At 43.0% G+C, this 19488-nt stretch overlaps 1 protein-coding gene across 1 annotated transcript; it reads left to right on the top strand.

The window, feature by feature from the left end:
* Window positions 1–13674: 13674 nt before the first annotated feature.
* Window positions 13675–14277, top strand: LOC110587510 (60S ribosomal protein L7a; the record flags this gene model as incomplete). Its single annotated transcript, XM_021697725.1, has 1 exon — window positions 13675–14277. A coding segment is annotated over one exon (552 nt), but the record flags the coding sequence as incomplete, so codon positions are not given.
* Window positions 14278–19488: the final 5211 nt, after the last annotated feature.

The raw sequence follows: 19488 nt of genomic DNA, 5'->3' as shown, positions 1-19488 counted from the left end.
CCTGTATCCTAGGAGATTTCCCTCTGTCAAGAAAAGGCACTGGAGAAAGGATTGACCCCATTTTCATTTCACCATAACTCAGACAAAACTTTTATGAGGCTATGTTGAGGTTTCCTAGAAGCCTGTAACGTTCCTTTATTTGTTTGTTTGTTTTTGGTGATCTCTATTTCCCTGTAGTGATTTGCAGAAACACTTTGAGAGTTAAAAGTGATTTTACAGATTATATCATCAAACTCCTAATTTTACAGGTGAACTCAGTGAGGCAAATGGACTCGTGACCCAAGATGGCCCCATTAGGCACTGGTCAAGGTGGAGCTAGAACCTGGAGTTGGGGCATCACAGTTGGTCCCGGGGTAGTTGCACTCCAGGGAAATGTAAACAACTCTTGTGCTCCTTTGGGGGGGGGGGGATGGGAAGTGCCAGAGGGTGGGAATGTCAATCTCAGGAATCCTAGGAAGTAGAGTAGGCTGTGGCTAGAAATAGAGGAGGAGTCCTGGGAGAAGAGAGGAGAGAGCAAAGGAGCTGGGCTGGGCCCCAGAGGGCACGGAAGCCACGTGTGTCCCCAGCAGCTACAGATCAGCAAGGGTCCTCAGAAGAACAGTCTCTCCTTGTTCAGGTAGTTTGGCTCAGTTATAAAGTATGAGCAAAGCCTTCCAGGCACTTCCTGTCATCCCTCCCCTTTAGTCCGCAGATCCTTCAGATCCTCTCAGAACCCTCACCCCCAGGTTCTGTCCTTCTGACTCTCAATCATTCCATCCTCCTGTTCCCGTGCGGCCTCCCCTGTGGACTCTGGCTGAGAGGACTACATGTCTGCTGGAATCCTGCACAAAACCCTCCTGGCATCTCCCCTCGAGTTTTTCCTGTCTCTGGTGATGTTGTCCGTCCCATAGTCACCATCCTTCAGAGGGGCCAGGTGGTGGCTCTGAGACTCTGGGAGGAGGCATATCCCTGATGACAAAGCAGAGAGTAAGTTCCCCACTGTGTTCTACTCTCCTTCCAGACTTGCTGTTCGCCCTGATACCCCGCCAAACAAAACAAAACAAACAAAAAGTGCCTCTTTCAAGATCAAAGTAAAACTTTCTTCAGAAATTACCACAGTTTTGACTTATTGTTACTAAAGAACAAATGATTTATATTTTAAACATTAAGAATGTCTGAGTTTTAAGGAAGATATGAAAAAGGTCTGTGATGGGTTTTAAAAGGTTAAGAAAAGCAGATACAGCTACTGTGGTCTTCTAGGGTCAGTGTATCTGGCTTTGCTGTGGTTTTCTTCTCCCTCCAGCCTGTTCCTGATACTCATGTGGATATTTGGAATGTGTATCAGTTAGGACCACAGGCCCTAAGGTCTACGTAACAACTACTCAACTCTGCCTTTCTAGCATGAAAACAGCCATTACATGACTCAGTGGCCATGACTGTGTTGCAATAAAACTTTATTTACAAACACAGTCCGCCCTTAGGCATAGTTTGCCAACCCATGGTGTGAAACAACAAAGGTTTATTTCATGCTTGTGTTCCGTGTCCATCGTGGGTAAGTGGGGGCTCTGCTTCATAGGACAATCATTCTTAATCTACAACCCAGCTCAATGGAGGAGCCTCTAAACGGTACATGACTAATCACCTAAGCAGAGGGAAAGAAACGGGCAAAATGTGTATTGGTTCTGAAAGCTTCTGCCCCCACATGATGCATCTATTCTGCTCACATTTTATTGTCCAAAGCAAGTCACGCTGACCCACTTGAATTCAACAGGCAGAGAAGTATAATCTACTCTAAAGGAAAAGAGAACCAAACACATGTGAATAGTCACTGTGTTTACCAGAGAACGCATAGTTTTAGGTGAAAGGAAATCTCGATCTTGCCTAGGAAAGTTCAGTCATTCTGCACACATTCACTGAATGCTTATATTCGAGGACTGAGGACACTGAGATACTTTACAGTGTCTGTTAATCTCCACCAGTAAGAGACAAACAGTGTCATCAGAATGAATAGAGAAAAAGAAACCATGAAGAAAAATGGCTAGAGAAAAGAGGAAGGAAAATCAAGAAAGCCGTGGTGCTACAAGATAAGGGAGATGGGTATGATAGATAAATAGATAAATGGGTGGATAGCAAAAAGACGGAAAGGATGCTCATCAAAATATTGCCAGTGGCTAGTTCTAGATAGTTGGGATTACTTCATTTTGGTTTTTATGTTTTTCAGTATCCTCCAACTTTTCCTCAATGATTAAAGCATTAATTTTATACAAGCGTACCTCTTGGTATTCTTCACTTTCTTATGCTTCACAGATATGGTGGTTTTGTTTTGTTTTTTCCTTACAAATTGAAGTTTGTGGCAACTCTGTGTTGAGCAAATCTGTTGACACCATTTTTCCAACAGCATTTGCTCACTTCATGTCCCTGGGTCACATTTTGGTAATTTTAGCAATATTTCAAACTTTTTCATTATTATCATATTTGTTATGGTGATCTGTGATCAGTGATTTTTTTTTACCTTTTTTAAAAGATTTATTTATTTTAGAGAGGGCGAGAGAGAGCACAAGTGGGAAGGGCAGAGGGAGAGGGAGAGAGGGTCTCAAGCAGACTCCACACTCAGCATGGAACCCAACTCAGGGCTTGATCTCACGACCCTGAGATCATGACCTGAGCCGAAACCGAGTTGGGCACTTAACCTACTGCGCCACCCAGGCACCCCTGTGATCAGTGATCTTTGATGTTGTTATTGTAATTATTTTGGGGCACCACAAACCACACTTATATAAGATGGTGAATTTAATCAATACACATTTGTGTTCTGACTATTCCCTTGTCCATCTCTCTCCCTCCCCTGAGGCCTCCCTATTCATACAATATTTTGTATTCAGATAGATACTATGTTAGTACACCATGCTTGGTACAATATATATGTTCCCCCAAATTTCTGTATTTTTTTTGCAAGTCCAATTCTATTTGCATTGCCCCACACAATACTACTACCTAAAGGCACCCTCTAAGGCACCTCAGTAGTGCAAATATCTTGTAATCTATCCATAGTTTATCTGACTCAAATTTAAGATATTCATAATCACTTTCTGAAATGGAGCCCTTCTACATTTTGTGTGTTCCTTCTTGTTCAATTGTGCTTTAGGAATGTCTGAGCCAGGTTTTTGGCATCTGTGTCAGTGACTGGTCTTCTGGTCAAAGAAGGAATCAAAGAACCTGGAATCCTGTGGGCAGAGCCTTACTCAAACCAGTAGAGGAAATCAGCTGTGCCCGTTCTTTAGCCACGTGACTTGTATTGCTTCCTTCTTATTACCATGGCTTTAAAGTCCTGCAGACAAGCCTTCTTCTAGACACCCTTACCCTGGAGTATTACAATTTCAGAAGGTTACTCAGGGCAGGGGTGGGAGGGTGTGTGGAATCTAAAAAGGTCTCCCTAGTAGGGTAATAATGAAAAAAAAAAAGAAGAAGAAGAAGAAGTTTGCGAGATAGTGCTTTAAGAGTTCAAGGAGAAACTTAGACAACTTTTGGCTGAAGAAATCGAGGAGGTCTCGATATAGGAGGTAAATTTTGAAGAAGGACTTGACACCAAAAAGATTTTGGTTGTTGGAGATTAGGGGAGGAGGCATTCTAGGTAGAGGGAATGGGTAAATGGGATTCTGGAGGTTGGAAAGGAGCTGTCCTACAGTTAAAACAGCAAATAGTTGACTCCCAGTGGAGCAGGGGTTCAAAGCAGGGAATCCTGGAATCTTCCATGGAAAATGCAGACTATTTCATATGCATGTAAAAATTTCTTCCTAATTAGATGGTGACCTGTTCTATGTCTTTTCCTTCTTTAATAGCTTCAACCCTTCAGTCCTACGGATAGCCAGAACGTGACCAAATTGGATAAGGAAGTTTTGTCTTTGGCCTCACCTTTTAAATCAGCTGGTGCCCCCCTCCCTCTCCCTCCTTGCTGGTGCTCACTTTCCCCCTGAGTGCTCAAGGTCTGTGAAAGAACAGCTCACAGGGATCACTATCATTTATTTCTATAGGATGTGTATCACTGTTACGTACACATGGGACTTTTGCCAGATACACTTCTCCACAGGAAGGAGAAAGGAGAGATGCCACCTGGGAGAGGAGACTGGAGCAGGGCTGGGGCTGAGAACCTGGGCTGAGACAGGTTTGTGCACTCATTGGGATCTGGCTGATGTCAATAATCTCTGCTATGCAAATGAGCCAAAAAACCAAGTGTCTTGTCTAGACCAGAAACCAGACCTCAGTGGGAGGTCGCTAAAGGGTGTGGTGCAGCTGGAAACAGAAAAATTCGTTTCATCTGGCCTTGAACAGAACAGGATATTCATCAGACTAGCTCCGGGGAGGCAGGCAAAAACACAGAGCCCAGAGGCCTCATAGATGAGAGGCCAAAAAGTTGCTAATAGAGAGTCCAAGACCCAGTGCTGAGAGCCTCTGTTTCAGGCAAATGTGGGCTGGGAATTAGATGGCTAGCATCATGAGAAACCTGCACTTGGCAAATCAACTTTTGGTTACGATTTCTATTTCCTTGCTTGCCCTTTGGAAATACTTGACGCCAAAGTGGGTCTTGAATGCTGCCTGGCAATCATACGGGGCTTCCCGGGTCCATTCATGTTCCCACTCTCCTAGAAGATCATTCTACATCTTTCTCTGCAAACCTCCTCGTCCCCTGCCCCATCTTCTGCCTCACCGAGAAAACAGGACAAGCATAAGAGAAGGTCAAAGACTTGGGCTGCCATAGCCACCCAGCTACCAGCCGCGTGCCCTGCTTTCCCGCCAGTCGCCATTCTCTGTCCTGGAAAGCTGATTCTAACTGCGCTCACTGCTGTCCTGCTCCCGCAGCTGGTCTCTGCCCTCTGCATTTCTCCCTTTCTCCAGATTACTCCTATCAGTTTACAAACACACTGTTACTTCTCCCGTTTTAAAACAGCCACAATGACTGCAAACATCCCTTAAGGACCATCCCATTTCTTTGTCCCTCTTGACAGAAAAACTCTTCAGAGAATTACCCCCCCACATTCCTAAGTCCAATGGTGGAATCTCCGTCCTCATCCTATGTGACCTGTGAGCAATACGAACCAGTCTACTGCTGCCTCCTCCTTGGCTCCCAGGACACCCTGTTCTTTGTTTTCCTCTTACCCCCTGGCTGTTTCTCCATCCCCTCAGCTGCTTCCTCTTCTCCTCCCTGCCCCTTCATGTGGGAGGGGTTGTTCGCTTTCTATTGCTGCTACAACAATTTATCACAAACATGGTGGCCTAAACAATACACACGTATTATCTACCGGTTAATAAGAGGTCAGCTGCCCAGTTCAAAAGTCTTAGAGCTAAGAGGATATGTTCCAAGACCCTGATGCCTGAAACCGCAGATAGTACTGAACCCTATATATACTATGTTTTTTCCTGTGCATATATACTATGAAAAAGTTTAATTTATAAATGAGGCTCAGTAAAAGATTAACCATATCTCCTTTTCACCAAACTCTTCTCTCCCTTTAAAAAGCATAGAGAATAATGTCCACCATATTCTACCAGGTAGATTTATGAAAGTCAAACACTTTGTGCCATATTTATGTCAAATTTTCTTTGAGAAATAAAGTGTCATAAACACAATTGAACCTCTGTGTGTCCTTCTTCATTCTCATTCTCTTCTTTTCCTCTCCAGAAGCATCTGCTATCTGGATTTTTGGTGTCTATCATTCACGTATCTATTTCATAATTTTTATTGGCATTTTAAAAGCTCCTCTTCTCCCTTGTCGTTCTAATGCTTTAATCGAGATGAAGCCTTCAAAGTCCCGAGAGGTCAAGACTTGCCCAAGGTCACACAGCAAGGTGAGGCCAAGAGAGAACAAGAGCCTAGGACTTCTGACCCTTAGTTCGGTGTCTTCCCAATGCACTATGGTGTATCTTTTCAAAATGTATATAAATGAAATTTATACCATCTACTATGTTCCCGAGACAGTACTAGACTCTTTTTAAAAATACGTTCGTTCATCTAACCTCACAGATGAGAAAACTGAGGCTCAGAGAGAAGTCACTTTTCCAATGTCACCCAGCTAGCAGGCAGCACAGGTAAAATTGGTGCCCAGGACTGCCGGACTTTGAATGCTGCCCTCTTGTGGGCAGTATGGGAAAGGCACAGGTTTTATAACCAGAAACCCCTATATTGCATTCTGGTTCCACAACTTGCTGACCAAGTGAACCTAGATAAGGTAAGTCAATTAAAACTACTATTTAGTGAACGTTTACTAAGCACCAGCAATTTCCAGTAATCATCTTATTTAAACGCTCTCAGAGATAGATATTATTTAATCTTTAGAGGGAAAAACTGAGACTCCAGAAGGTCATACCACTAACAAAGAGCAGAACCAGAAGCTGAATTCAGGATTACCAGCTCCAGAGACCATGCCCTCCCCACCTTTTTTACTTTCCTCTCTTGGCTTACATGCTTTTTCAGTTTTGTTTTTTTAAATTATCACTTGGTTAGGGGCACCTGGCTGGCTCACACGGTGGAGCATGGGACTCTCGATCTCAGGGTTGTGAGTTCAAGCCCTGCACTGGGTATAGAGAGTACTTAAAAATAAAATATTTAAATTATCATTTTGGGGTTGGGCCAAATGGGATATGGGATATCACATATCCAATAAAGACTTGCATACACAATATACAAAGAACCCTTAAAACTCAACAATAAAAAAAAATGAACACCCCAATTAAAAATGAGCAAGAGATCTGAACAGACACTTCATTAAAAAAGATGTGCAGGGGCACCTGGGTGGCTCAGTTGGTTGAGCATCTGATTCTTTTTTTTTTTTAAGATTTTATTTATTTATTTGACAGAGAGAGACATAGCGAGAGAGGGAACACAAGCAGGGGGAGTGGGAGAGAGAGAAGCAGGTTTCCTGCAGAGCAGGGAGCCCAATGCGGGGCTCGATCCCAGGAGCCTGGGATCCTGACCTGAGCCGAAGGCAGACGCTTAATGACTGAGCCACCCAGGCGCCCCGAGCATCTGATTCTTGATGCTTGATTCAGCTCAGGTCTTGATCTCTGGGTCATGAGTTCAGGTCCCACATTGGGCTCCATGCTGGGTGTGGAGCCTACTTAAAAAAAAAAAAAAAAAGATTTGCAGATGGAAAATAAGCATAAGAAAAGATATCAACATCATTGTCATTAGGGAAATGCAAATTAAAGCAAAAAAGATGCTACTATATATCTCTTAGAGTCTCTAAAATCCATAGATCTGAAAATATAAATTTCTATCAAAGATGCAGAGAAAGAGGAACTCTCATTCCTTCCTGGTAAAATTTCAAAATGGTAGAATCACTTTGGAAAACATTTTAGCAGTTCCTAAAATGTTAAACATAGACTTACCTTATGACCAGCAATTCCACTCCTAGATAGATATCCAAGGGAAATGAAAACTATGTTCACACACAGTTTGCACACAAAATGTTCATGGTAGCATTGTTCATAACAGCCAAAAAGTGGAAGCAACCTAAATGTTCATCAGCTGATGAATGGATAAACAAAATATGGTATAACCATACAATGGAATATTATTCAGCTACAAAAAGGAATGAAGGGCTCATTCTTGCTACAACATGGGTGAACTATGGAAACATTATGCTAGGTGAAAGGAGCCATTTACTAAAGGCCACATATTGTATGATTCCATTTACATGCAAGGTCCAGAAGAGGTAAATCCATAGGGGCAGAAAACATATTAGTGGTTGTCAAGGGTTGGAGGGAAGGAAAAAGGTAAGTGACCTATTTTGGACTTCTAACTTCCAGAACTGTGAGCTAATAAATCTGTGTTGTTTAAAGGCACTAAGTTTGTGGTAATTTGTTACAGCAGCAATAGGAAACTGACACATTTGCACACTCAGACAACATTTTCCTCTTTGACCTGCAAGCTTGCGTACTGTTAGGCAATGTGTACTGTAGAAATAGTATGTTCGTGTAAGTCAATAGCCTGAAATTAAGTATTATAACTCCTAAACCACATCTTTCAATTAAAACATGGATATTGAATGCTCCCCAAATACTGATACTAATCAGCACCCTTTACTCCTGCCTAGAGCTCAGGGGAGGAAGCTGGAAGGACTGAAGGATCCTGGGGATGCTGGTGTGTGGCTCCTTTAAATCAGGACAGGCTGTGGTACTACCCCCAAATGTCCGACAGCAAGTTGGAAATCACAAGCTGTAGCACTTGGCCTGGATGCATTAGGCTAGCTGATTTCTGGAAGTCTCGATTCTAGCTTTTTCCTGATGCTGAGGACAAGTTCCAAAGGGGCCACAGATGTGGGCTTCAGGGAGGAGTGCAACAGCTGCCCCATACCCAGGAGGATCAGGGTCGGTGGAGACCCTGCTTCACCCTACAGTTCTGCCCCAGAATGCAGATGGTCGGCAGCATCACATAAACATCCTGCGTGTATTCTCCCTGGAGAAGAGCAAGGGAAAACTGTGTCCCTGCCACCCCACACAAATCTGCCTGATGACTGGGCCCAGTGGGGAGGGGATTTGCCCAGCAGGCTGGGTGGAAGTTACCCTGCCAGATAACCCTAGCTCCAATTAAAGCCATTAATGAGAAATGAAGCCAAGGACCGTTATCCCTTGTTAGGTCCCTTTCGCCAAAAGCCTGGGCTTTAAGACACAGTGGGTCAGCCTAGGAGCAAATACTCCACGAGGCACTTTACTTCGAATCATTCCCTAGTCAGATTCTGGTTGGCCTCTAGAGTGACCAACCATCCACGTTTGCCTGGGATCAAGGAGTTTCCCAGGACAGGAGATCACAGAACCAAGGCAAATGGGGATGAGCTGGTTACCTTCCCTTCCTACCTTGATGCTGCAGTTTTGTGGAGCCCTCCAGCTGAGAAGACAAAGCACAGATCCGCTGGACTATTTTCCTGAGCTATTAGAACTCCTTATGAATCAGCGATTTATCCCCAATTCTCCTAGATGCAAGGCTCTTCCCCCAAATTTCCTTGTTACAACAACGGTTCCCCTTTATCGAGTGCTCACCCCAGGAAATGTGGAAAACAGTCTCCTCTACTATTTGTTAATCCTCTTCCTAATCCTGAGAGACAAGCAATTTTATTTTTATTATATAGATGATGAAACTCTGGCAATGAGAGCTTAAATAATTGCTCAAGGTCACACTGAAAGTTGGTGGCAGAGCCAGAAGAGTGTCAGGTGTCTCTGACCGCGGAACAGGCACTCGGAACCATTGAGCCGTTGGCCTTTAAAGGGACTGACCCAGCGGACCGTCACTACCTGTCTTTAGGGGAGGGCGCTCTTGTCTTCCCGCCGACACAGTAATATGCACATAGGGCAGACGCTTTTCTAATGGCATTTGTGACCCTAGGCTGCTGCGGCTTCGCTTCCTTTTTTTTGGAAGAGGGCTTTCCCCAGGAGAAAGCAAATTTTCTGAGGACTGGAAAAATCAGAGCACGCGCACAGGGCCAAGGTAGCCCATTCCAGCCGCCAAGGGGCCTCGATGCCGTACCGCACGACCGTCGGGGGACCTCACCTCCGCGATCCCTCACCGGGTGGTTTGAGGTTTGAGGCTGTCTGCGTCAGGCAAGCGCGGATTCACAGCTGCAGCCGCGCTCCTCCTCAAGATCCCCCGCCGGCAGCCCCCGTGGCAGCTCCGGGCACCTCTGCTTGCAGTAAACATGACCTTTGCCTTCTGCCACCAACATGACATTGGCATGTCGCTGCTGATCTGTAAACACAATTGTGTTTTCAGTCTTCTGACTGAATTTTGTTCCTGGGATCCTAACAGGCAGCAGGTCTCTGTTTATCTGTAAACAGCGGCCCCATTCCCCCGGCAGAGAGAGGTTAGGATGCTGTTTGTTTTTATTACTTTACAGTAAGAAGAAAAGGAGGCTTGTGACAGGCATCCACACTACCCCTCCCCTCTCCTGAGAGTCTGAGAAGATAATCTCTCTCTCCCTCCCTCTCTCTCTCTCTCTCCCTCCCTGAACACATAGATCCATACCCCAGACCAAGAGAAAAAGTGGAATAGGTCTTGCTCTGCCTTATAGCATCTTATGAAAGGACACCGAAGAATCTGATGGAAATAATCCAGATAATAAATGTCCTGTGTTCAGGAACTAACATGAATAGCTCCCCAGGAAACCCAGCCTTAGAGCCCACAATCACCAGGTTCTGGTTCTGAAGGTGACTCATCGTGGGCAACCCTGGGTGCCATGTGTGCCTTGAGAAACGTGTATGTTTCTACCGGTCTACACTGAAGTGTCTTTCTGCAAAACTCAAGTTTTCTATTAAAACGGGTAGATTTCTTTTCCCTCAAAGTTTGTGTTCTAGCTAAAAGAATGTGATCTTTTAACAGAATGCAGACATAAGCTGGTGAATTGAAGGTTTTTTATTTTTTATTTTTTTTTAAAGATTTATTTATTTATTTATTCATGAGAGACAGAGAGAGAGAGAGAGAGAAAGGCAGAGGAAGAAGCAGACTCCCTGCTGAGCAGGGAGCCCGACACGGGACTCGATCCCAGGACCCCGGGATCATGACCTGAGCCGAAGGCAGACGCTTAACCATCTGAGCCACCCAGGCGCCCCGAATTGAAGGTTTTTTAAAAATTTATTTATTTGAAAGAGAGAGAGCACGCGAGAGAGCACAAGCAGGGGGAGCAGCAGAGGGAGAGGGAGAAACAGGCTCAGTCCGAGGACCCCGGGAGCATGGCCTAAGCCAAAGGCAGACGCTTAACCCACTGAGCCACCTAGGTGCCCCGATTGAAGTTTTTATTTATTTATTTTTAAAGATTTTATTTATTTATTTGACAGAGAGAGACACAGCGAGAGAGGGAACACAAGTAGGGGGAGTGGGAGAGAGAGAGAAGCAGGCTTCCCGCCGAGCAGGGAGCCCGATGCGGGGCTTGATCCCGGGACTCCGGGATCATGACCAGAGCCGAAGGCAGACACTTAATGACTGAGTCACCCAGGCACCCCCGAATTGAAGTTTTTAAAGAAAATTTCCAAAGTATTGATTAACTGATAAAATTTATAGTTATTAGATATAAATGTCAATTTTCATTAACTCTGACAATGGAATACAAAAGACAGATTGGTATCTCTTCTACAAAGCTAAGTTATCAGGGACATTGTAATTTAGGAAAATTTGTAAGGTTTCACAGGTGTCATAAGGTAGAGAAAGGGATGGAACAGGCAACTGAAGTGTTTATTCTTATTAAATGAGAAAAGAAAAAAAAAGAATAGTTACAATTCATATAGTAAAATACTGGAAGATAAGGAAGGACATATGACTAATTGAATTACAACAGAATATTCAAAATCAAGTCTGTTAATAGGAATAATTATTCCAGTTAGTTAATATGGGAACCTGGATGCTTATTTTTTCTTCTGTTGTTCTAAAGGGAAGTTCTTTTTAACTAGGGTTATTAAAATAATTTGATAGGGTTATCAAAATAGTTCTTTAAACAAAGAGCTATATTTTGTTGAGGCAGAGAAATGGAATGAACAATTTCCTGTAAGAGTAAATTCAGTTGAAATCTACAAATCTAAACTTAGAAAGTAATAAAACATCTAGTTCAACATGATGGGTTAAGCATATGCATTTAAGTGAAATAATGGGTTGCATAATTTTCAAATAATAAATTTAGAACAGGTCTGGGAAGACATGGGGCCATCAATAGCACAAAAATTTTAAGAGATTGGTGGAAACTGGAAAATAGATGTGATTAGGTTTATGGAGAAAGCACATCTGAGGCAGATACAGTGAGGAATGTTCCTTTAGAAGGTCCCTAAGGAAACTCCAACTCTTCATCTCAAAGTGCAGAGACCAGGTGGGCTGTCAGGGGTGATCACTGGGATAACGAGTTAAAGATCACCTGTGCAGCCCCTTCTCCTGCTCAGAGCAGCCAGTGAGGGCATCATCCTCAGGTAAACCCCTGAGAATAGCTCTTGAATGAACTGAAGGATCTGCTGAGGGAAACTCTGGGACATGGTATTAGAGCCAGAAGAAGCAGAGCAAAGCCTAGTAACTCTGCACATCCATGATGGATGAGCAGAAGCTGAGAGATATTCAGTTCTTCCCCCAAAATCAAATACACCAAAGTGTTTCTCCTGCCAAGTAAAGCCTTCCTCTTTGACAGCTGTGAGGGCTCCGAGCTGCCTGCCAGCCTGCTGTTGCCCACGCACGTGCCCTGTAGGTGCCATCTACTCAGTCTCCTATTTAAGGGTGAGGTCTGCTGGGGAAACAGACCTGAATAATGGCAGAGGAATTTGTCATAGCTACAAACACTTAGCAAGAGTCTTTCATTTAGAAATACGAACAGACAACCAAGGATCACCAGAGACTTGTTAGCGGCCAACAATATGAAACAGAAAGATCAAGATGAACAAACAGGACGAGCAATCTTGAGAGGAATGGATGTGGGGCGCCTCGGTGGCTCAGTTGGTTAAGCGTCATGAGTTGGTTTTGGCTCAGGTCATGATCTTAGGGTCTTGAGATCAAGCCCCACATTGAGCTCCACACTCAGCATGGAGTCCGCTTGTCCCTCTCCCTCTGCTCCTCTCCCTGCTTATGCTCTCTCTCTCAAATAATAAATAAATAAAATCTTTTTTTGTTTTTATTTTTTTATTTTTTTAAAGATTTTATTTATTTATTTGACAGAGAGAGAGACAGCAAGAGAGGGAACACAAGCAGGGGGAGTGGGAAAGAGAGAAGCAGGCTTCCTGCTGAGCAGGGAGCCTGATGCGGGGCTCAATCCCAGGACCCTGAGATCATGACCTGAGCCGAAGGCAGACGCTTAACCAACTGAGCCACCCAGGCACCCCAATAAAATCTTTTTTTAAAAGAAAAGAAAGGAATGGAGCACCTGGGGGGCTCAGTTGGCTAAATGTCTGCCTTCAGCTCAGGTCATGCTCCCAGAGTCCTGGGATCGAGCCCTGCAACGGGCTCCCTGCTCAGTAGAGTGTGGGCTTCTCCCTCTGCCTCTCCCCTCACTTGTGCTCGTGCCTGCTCATGCTTGCACTAGCTCGTGCTCTCTCTCCCTCTCTGAAATAAATAACTAAAATCTTAAAAAAGAAAATGTGTCATGTAGTCATGAAGCAAGACTCAGCAAATGTCAAAGAATAGGTATCATATAGACCACTGCTTTTCGAACTAATAGGTACACAAATCACCCAACAATCTTGGTGTTTTGGGTTTTTTTTTTAAGATTTATTTATTTATTTGTCAGAGAGAGAGAGAGAGAGAGCAAGCAGGGAGAGTGGCAGGCAGAGGGAGAAGCAGACTCCCTGCTGAGCAAGGAACCCGATACAGGACTCAATCCCAGGACCCTGGGATCATGACCTGAGCTGAAGGCAGATGCTTAACCGACTGAGCCACCCAGGCATCCCCAAAGATCTTGGTATAATGGATATTACAATTCTGGTGATGATGCCTGAGATTCTGCTTTTTTATTAAGTCCCTAAGTGATGTCTGATGCTGCTGGTCTGTAGACTGTACTTTGTGTAGCAAGAATTATAGAAAATGTTCTTCGACTACAACTTCTGTCTTAGTTTGAGTTCCCCTAGATGTAGACCCCAAGATAAAGATTCAAGAGCCAATAGTTTGCTTTATTGGTGAAGGAAACACCAGTTGGGGAGTGAGGCAATGAAACAGGGTCAAGAAGACAGTTTAATAAAGGGGTGTAAACCCAGGCCTTGGACCGCCAGACAGCTACTCAACTGCTTAAGCTGGCCCACAAGTACAGACCAGAGACAAAGCAGGAGAAGAAGCAGAGATTGTTGGCCCGGGCCGAGAAGAAAGCTGCGGGCAAAGGGGATGTCCCCACTAAGAGGCCACCTGTCCTTCGAGCTGGGGTTAACACTGTCATCACCTTGGTGGAAAACAAGAAGGCTCAGCTGGTAGTGATTGCACATGATGTGGATCCCACTGAGCTGGTGGTTTTCCTGCCTGCCCTGTGTCGTAAGATGGGGGTTCCCTACTGCATTATCAAGGGGAAGGCCAGGCTGGGGCGTCTGGTCCACAGGAAGACCTGCACCACTGTCGCCTTCACACAGGTCAACTCGGAAGACAAAGGAGCTCTGGCAAAGCTGGTGGAAGCCATCAGGACCAATTACAATGACAGATACGATGAGATCCACCGCCACTGGGGAGGCAACATCCTGGGTCCGAAGTCTGTGGCTTGCATTGCCAAGCTGGAAAAGGCAAAGGCTAAAGAACTGGCCACCAAACTGGGCTGAGTGGATGCTGTTGAATTTTCTATACATAAAAGTAATAAAACATTGTCTTTCAAAAAAAATAAAATAAAAAATAAATAAATAAAGGGGTGTAAAGGCTAACAACCATTGAAGGCAGCTAAAACTTAGGACCCTGTAAGAACTTTGGGAGCCAAAGTCAAACATATGCCTCGCTCACACTCATGCCTTCAAGAGGCAAGGGAACTAGAGTATCATACATGACTTCCGTCGTTCATTTGTTACTAGTTGTTCCCTTATAGGGACATGTTAAGAATTTTAAAGCAGCTATTATTACTATCCTTAATGAAGTAAGGCAATATATGTTCATAGCCAGTTTTGAAGGAAGTAAAAAAAAGACAAATTATATATATAGTGGAACAATGATTAAAGATGACTCATCATCAGAAACTATGAAGACCAGAAGAGAGTGAAAAACATCTTAAAGTACTTAAAGGAAAAACCACCAAACCAGAATTTTATATCCAGCAAAAATATCCTTCAAGAATGCAGGTAAAATACAGACTTTTTCACCAGTAAACCCTCACTGCAAAAATAGTAAGGAATTTCTTTATGCTGAATGAAAATATTACCAGATATAAACAAACGAATAGAGAGCATTGGAAAAGGTACATATCTGGGTAAATTAAAAGACTGATTTTTTTTTGGCTTTCTCTTAATGTCTTTATACACATGACTGCCAAAAGCAAAAGTGATAACATTTTTTGTGGGATTTATAACCTGTCTTGATATAGGACATATAATAGTTATAATATAAAGGAAGGAGGTAAGAGACATATATGGTTACAAGGTTTCTATATTTTTCAGGAAGTAAAAAAAAATCAATAGCTATAAGTGGATGGTGAAAAGATAAAAATGTATATTATAATCCCAGAACAACCACTAAAAGTAGTGCAGAGAAATATAACTTAAAAAACAAGAAAAAGGGACACCTGGGTGGCTCAGTCCATTAAGTGTCTGCCTTTGGCTCAGGTCATGATCCCAGGGTCCTGGGATTGAGCCCCGCACTGGGCTCCTGAGCAGGGAGCCTGCTTCTCCCTCTCCCTCTGCCATTCATCCTGCTTGTGATCTCTTGCTCACTCTATCTCTCTGTCAAATAAATAAATAAAATCTTAAAAAAAAAAGAAAAATATTAAACTGGAATTCTAAAATATATTCAAGTAATGAAAAAAAAAAGAGGAACAAGAAAGGAGGAAAAGAAAAAAAAAATAGAGAGACATAGAAAACAAATTATAAAATGATAAGCCCAAGCTTAAATATATCAACAATTACATTAAAGGTTAATGAACTGAAACTTCTTAAAGGGCAGAAATTATCAAAATAGATAAAAAAAGCAAGACCCAACTGCTGTGGACTAAGCTGTGTCCCCCCCAAATTCATACACTGAAGCCCTAACCCCACATAGAGTGTGTGGCTATACTTGGAATAAGAAATTAATCAAGGTTAAATAAGGTCATAAGGGTGGAACCCTGATCTGAAAAGATTAGTGTTCTCATCAGAGAAGACCCGAGAATTTGCTCTCTTTCTTCTCCATCGTGTGAGAACACAGCAAGAGGGTGGCCACCTACAAGACAGGAAAAGAGTCCTCACTAGCAACTAACTGGCCAGCACCTTGATCTCGGGATCCTCGGCCTCCAGAACAATGAGAAAGTAAATGTCTGTTGTTTAAGCCATCCAGTGTATGGTGTTTGGTTATATAGACAGCCCAAGCTGACTAAGACAACAACTACATGCTTTCTTTAGAAGACACACAGAGGCTGAAAATAAATGGATGAGGAAGTTTATACCATTCAAACAGTAAGTAGAATAAAGCTGAAGTGGTTATAGTCATATCAAATAAAAGATATTTGAAGACAGAAAGTACTACAGGAGATGAAGAGGAACATTTCATAATAGCAAAAAGATCAATTCATTAGGAAGACTTAATGGTCATAAATGTGTGTAGACCTAATTACAGAGCTTCAAAACACATGAAGTAAAATTTGCCAAAATTAAAGAGAGAATAATCCCATTATCATATTTAGAGGTGTTAAGATTTCTCTCTCAGCAATGAATAGATCAGATAAAATAAAATCAGCAAACACACAGACAAAATGAGCAACACTATCAACCACCTTAACCTAACTGATACCAATAAAACATTACACCCACCAAGTCAGAACATACATTCTTCTCAAGTGCATATGGTATATTCACCAGAATAGACCACACGTTGGGCCATACAACCCTCTCAACAAATTTTAAAAATTAAATCATATCAAGTACTTCCTCTGACCACAATGGAATTAACTTAGAAATCAGTAACAATCAAATAACTAGGGAAAAAAAAAAAACCCTATTTGGGGAAATGAAACAACACACTTAAAAAAAAAACATACTTTTACATCAGGGCTTCTCTATCTTAGGCTGGAAAATTTGTTGTGCATGGCTATTCTGTGCTTAGCAGCATCCTTGGATCTACCTACTAGATGGCAGTTGTACCCCTCTAGTTGTAACAACTAAAATGTCTCTAGACATTGCCAAATATTCCCTGGGGTGGGAATTAAACTTAAAAATAAATTAAAAATTCCTAAGGCATCTACATATAGGCTAGGAAAACTAATAACTTAGCAAGACTGTACAGTACTACGTGAATATACAAAAATCCCTTGCATTTTTGTCTTGTAGCAAGGAACACTTAGAAAATGAACTTAACTCCATTAAATGACACCATCTAAATTGCAATCAAAAAAATAAAATACTCAAGAAATAAACTTAATGGCGATGTGCAAGATCTGTATACTGAAGACTATAGAACCTTGCAAAAATAAATTAAAGAAGACCTAAGTCAGTGGAGAGATGTATTATGTTTGTAGACTGGAAGATCAATGTTCAGATTGATGCTACCTGAGACACAGGTTAATACACAAAGCCTCATCTTATTTTGGAGAATTTTTTTTCAAGCCCACATCTTTTCATGCATCACCTTCACCTAATCCCTTTATCCACACACCTCCTTCCATAGATAAATATAAATATATATATACACACATACATACGAACATATGTATGTGCCTGTGAATGTGTATGTAAATATGTGTGTTATATTACTTTATATATTAACAACATTTATTACCTTTAATTGCTTGGTTTGGGTAGAATTTTGCCCTTCCCCTTCACCACCACCTCACTCCTGCCTCCTGCCCTGTCCCCACACTGCTTATCTCTATGCCGAATGATTACAGTTAGTTTAATTGTGTGCACTCATGCATGGACACACACAGCATCCACTCCCTTCATAGTTTGCTTCCTGATCTGGCCTACCAATTACTGCTTAATGGCCAACATATTGATCCGTTCTATTTACTTGTTGTTTGTCTATACTTGCCCATATCAAATAACTAGCAATATTATATTTTCCTTGTTTTACAGATGAGGTTCCAAGAGGCAATGGCCTTTGTCCAAATTTACCATCTGCTAGGAGGTGCCCTTCCCCAGGTCCCCATAGACTGCATTCTGGATTTTCTATTTCTTCACCTGGCCAAGGCTTGTCCTCCTCAGTTATAATCCAAAGACTTACTTATTTTCTTCATTAAAATCTATCTTTCTGGGGCACCTGGATGGCTCAGTTGGTTAAGTGGCTGACCTCAGCTCGGATCATGATCTTGAGGTCCTGGGATCAAGCCCCGCCTCCGGCTCCCCGCTCAGCAGGGAGTCTCCTTAGCTCTCTGCTCCCCCCCCCCACTTGTGGTCTCTCTCTCTCTCAAATAAATAAATAAAATGTTAAAAAAAAATCTATCTTTCCTAGCTAATTTCAATCAAACACCTTCGTGCTAAGAAACCAAATTAAAGTTAACAGTTTAATGAGTACAATGCGTATTTCCACTTGTGGCTATAATACAAACCCCAGGAGTAAGATGGAAGACAGATTACCAGCCTCATTACAGGCTGTAGGTGTTTAGGGACTGTAGGGATGGACAGAAGAGATCCAGTCACTTGCAAATGCACAGTCCTGCAGTATCCAAAGATCACAAGTTTAGACCCCTGGGAGTAACTGATGTTGCAAAGTCCCAGGCACAGAAGGTTTCCCTCCTTTTCTGCTCCAGGAAGCTCGTCCCATAGCCAGACAGCTCTGTTACCCAACACCCAGCCCAGGAGCAGCCAGCCGCCCAGTTATGCTGTCGGTGATCTCATTAGAATGAGATGAGTCAACATTCACACAAAGACCTTCTGGCCTGCAATCTGAGAACAGGTTTAGGAAGAACAAAGCAAAAGGGAGAAATGTAACCAAGAACTATCTCTTTATTGCTTTTGAGTTGTTTAAGGGGGTTTTAAGGGATTAAGGCTAAAGAAATGTTGACTGTAGGGAGAGGAGCAGGATATCGGTTGAACAGAATAGAGGCCTTTGTGCTGACTAAGAGGGGATGCACATTAAAAGAAAATCTCCTCAGCCCGCCTGCTTGCAGGGGGATAGGGCTGGAAGTCAAAGGTGAATAAGAATGCCAGGTTTCTAGCCTGGGGGAGAAGTCAAGGCATAGGAGCATCTTTGGGGTCCTCGCTGATGATGAGTAGACAACCAAGGGACTGCCAGAGGTCCCCTGGCCCCATCTTTCAATCCCTAACCAAATTCTCAACCCTGGGAGAAACCTCATCATAAGTACTGGATGCCAAAAAGAGCTAAGCCCCAGGAGATATGGAAGCAATGTGCGAGAGATGTGTCTAGAAAACCAGAGAGCCACAAAAAACATCAGAGAGGCATATAAATTGGACTTGGAGTATAATAGGCCCCATCCCATTCTTTTCTTCTTTTTCCTACCTCCCCCGTCCCTATAGGACCTTCCTGTTTCTATCATTGTATCAGTCAGTGTCCCTCTTGTCTTTACCCTCTCCCAGTGTCTCATTCATGTCTGTTTCTCCATTATTCTGTGGAGATGTTCCTCCCCATACAGATACTATGGGTACAACGCCCATCTCCCTCAAATGGATGCCTGACCAAGAGGGGATTTCCACTGAGGAAAAACTTCCTCACCTTCTCTATCCCCACCTGCTACACACCCACAGTTAGAGGCATAAAGAACAGATAAGGGCTCTGGGCGAAGGAATGATTTATTCTCCTCTTTCAAGTGAGCAGCCTCAAAAGCCCAATAATACTTTCTATTTTTACCCTCACCAGATGTTACCTTCCCATTCTTCCAGCAACCCTGCCAGATAGAGTTTACCTTCATTGGGAAAATCCATCATAGTTGCAGAGGTGGGGGAGGGGGTATG

This window comes from Neomonachus schauinslandi, chromosome 10 (genome assembly GCF_002201575.2).
Source record: "Neomonachus schauinslandi chromosome 10, ASM220157v2, whole genome shotgun sequence".
Classification (NCBI taxonomy): domain Eukaryota; kingdom Metazoa; phylum Chordata; class Mammalia; order Carnivora; family Phocidae; genus Neomonachus; species Neomonachus schauinslandi.
The sequence above is the reverse complement of the archived record's forward strand: the minus strand, read 5'-3'. Positions and strand labels throughout refer to the sequence as shown.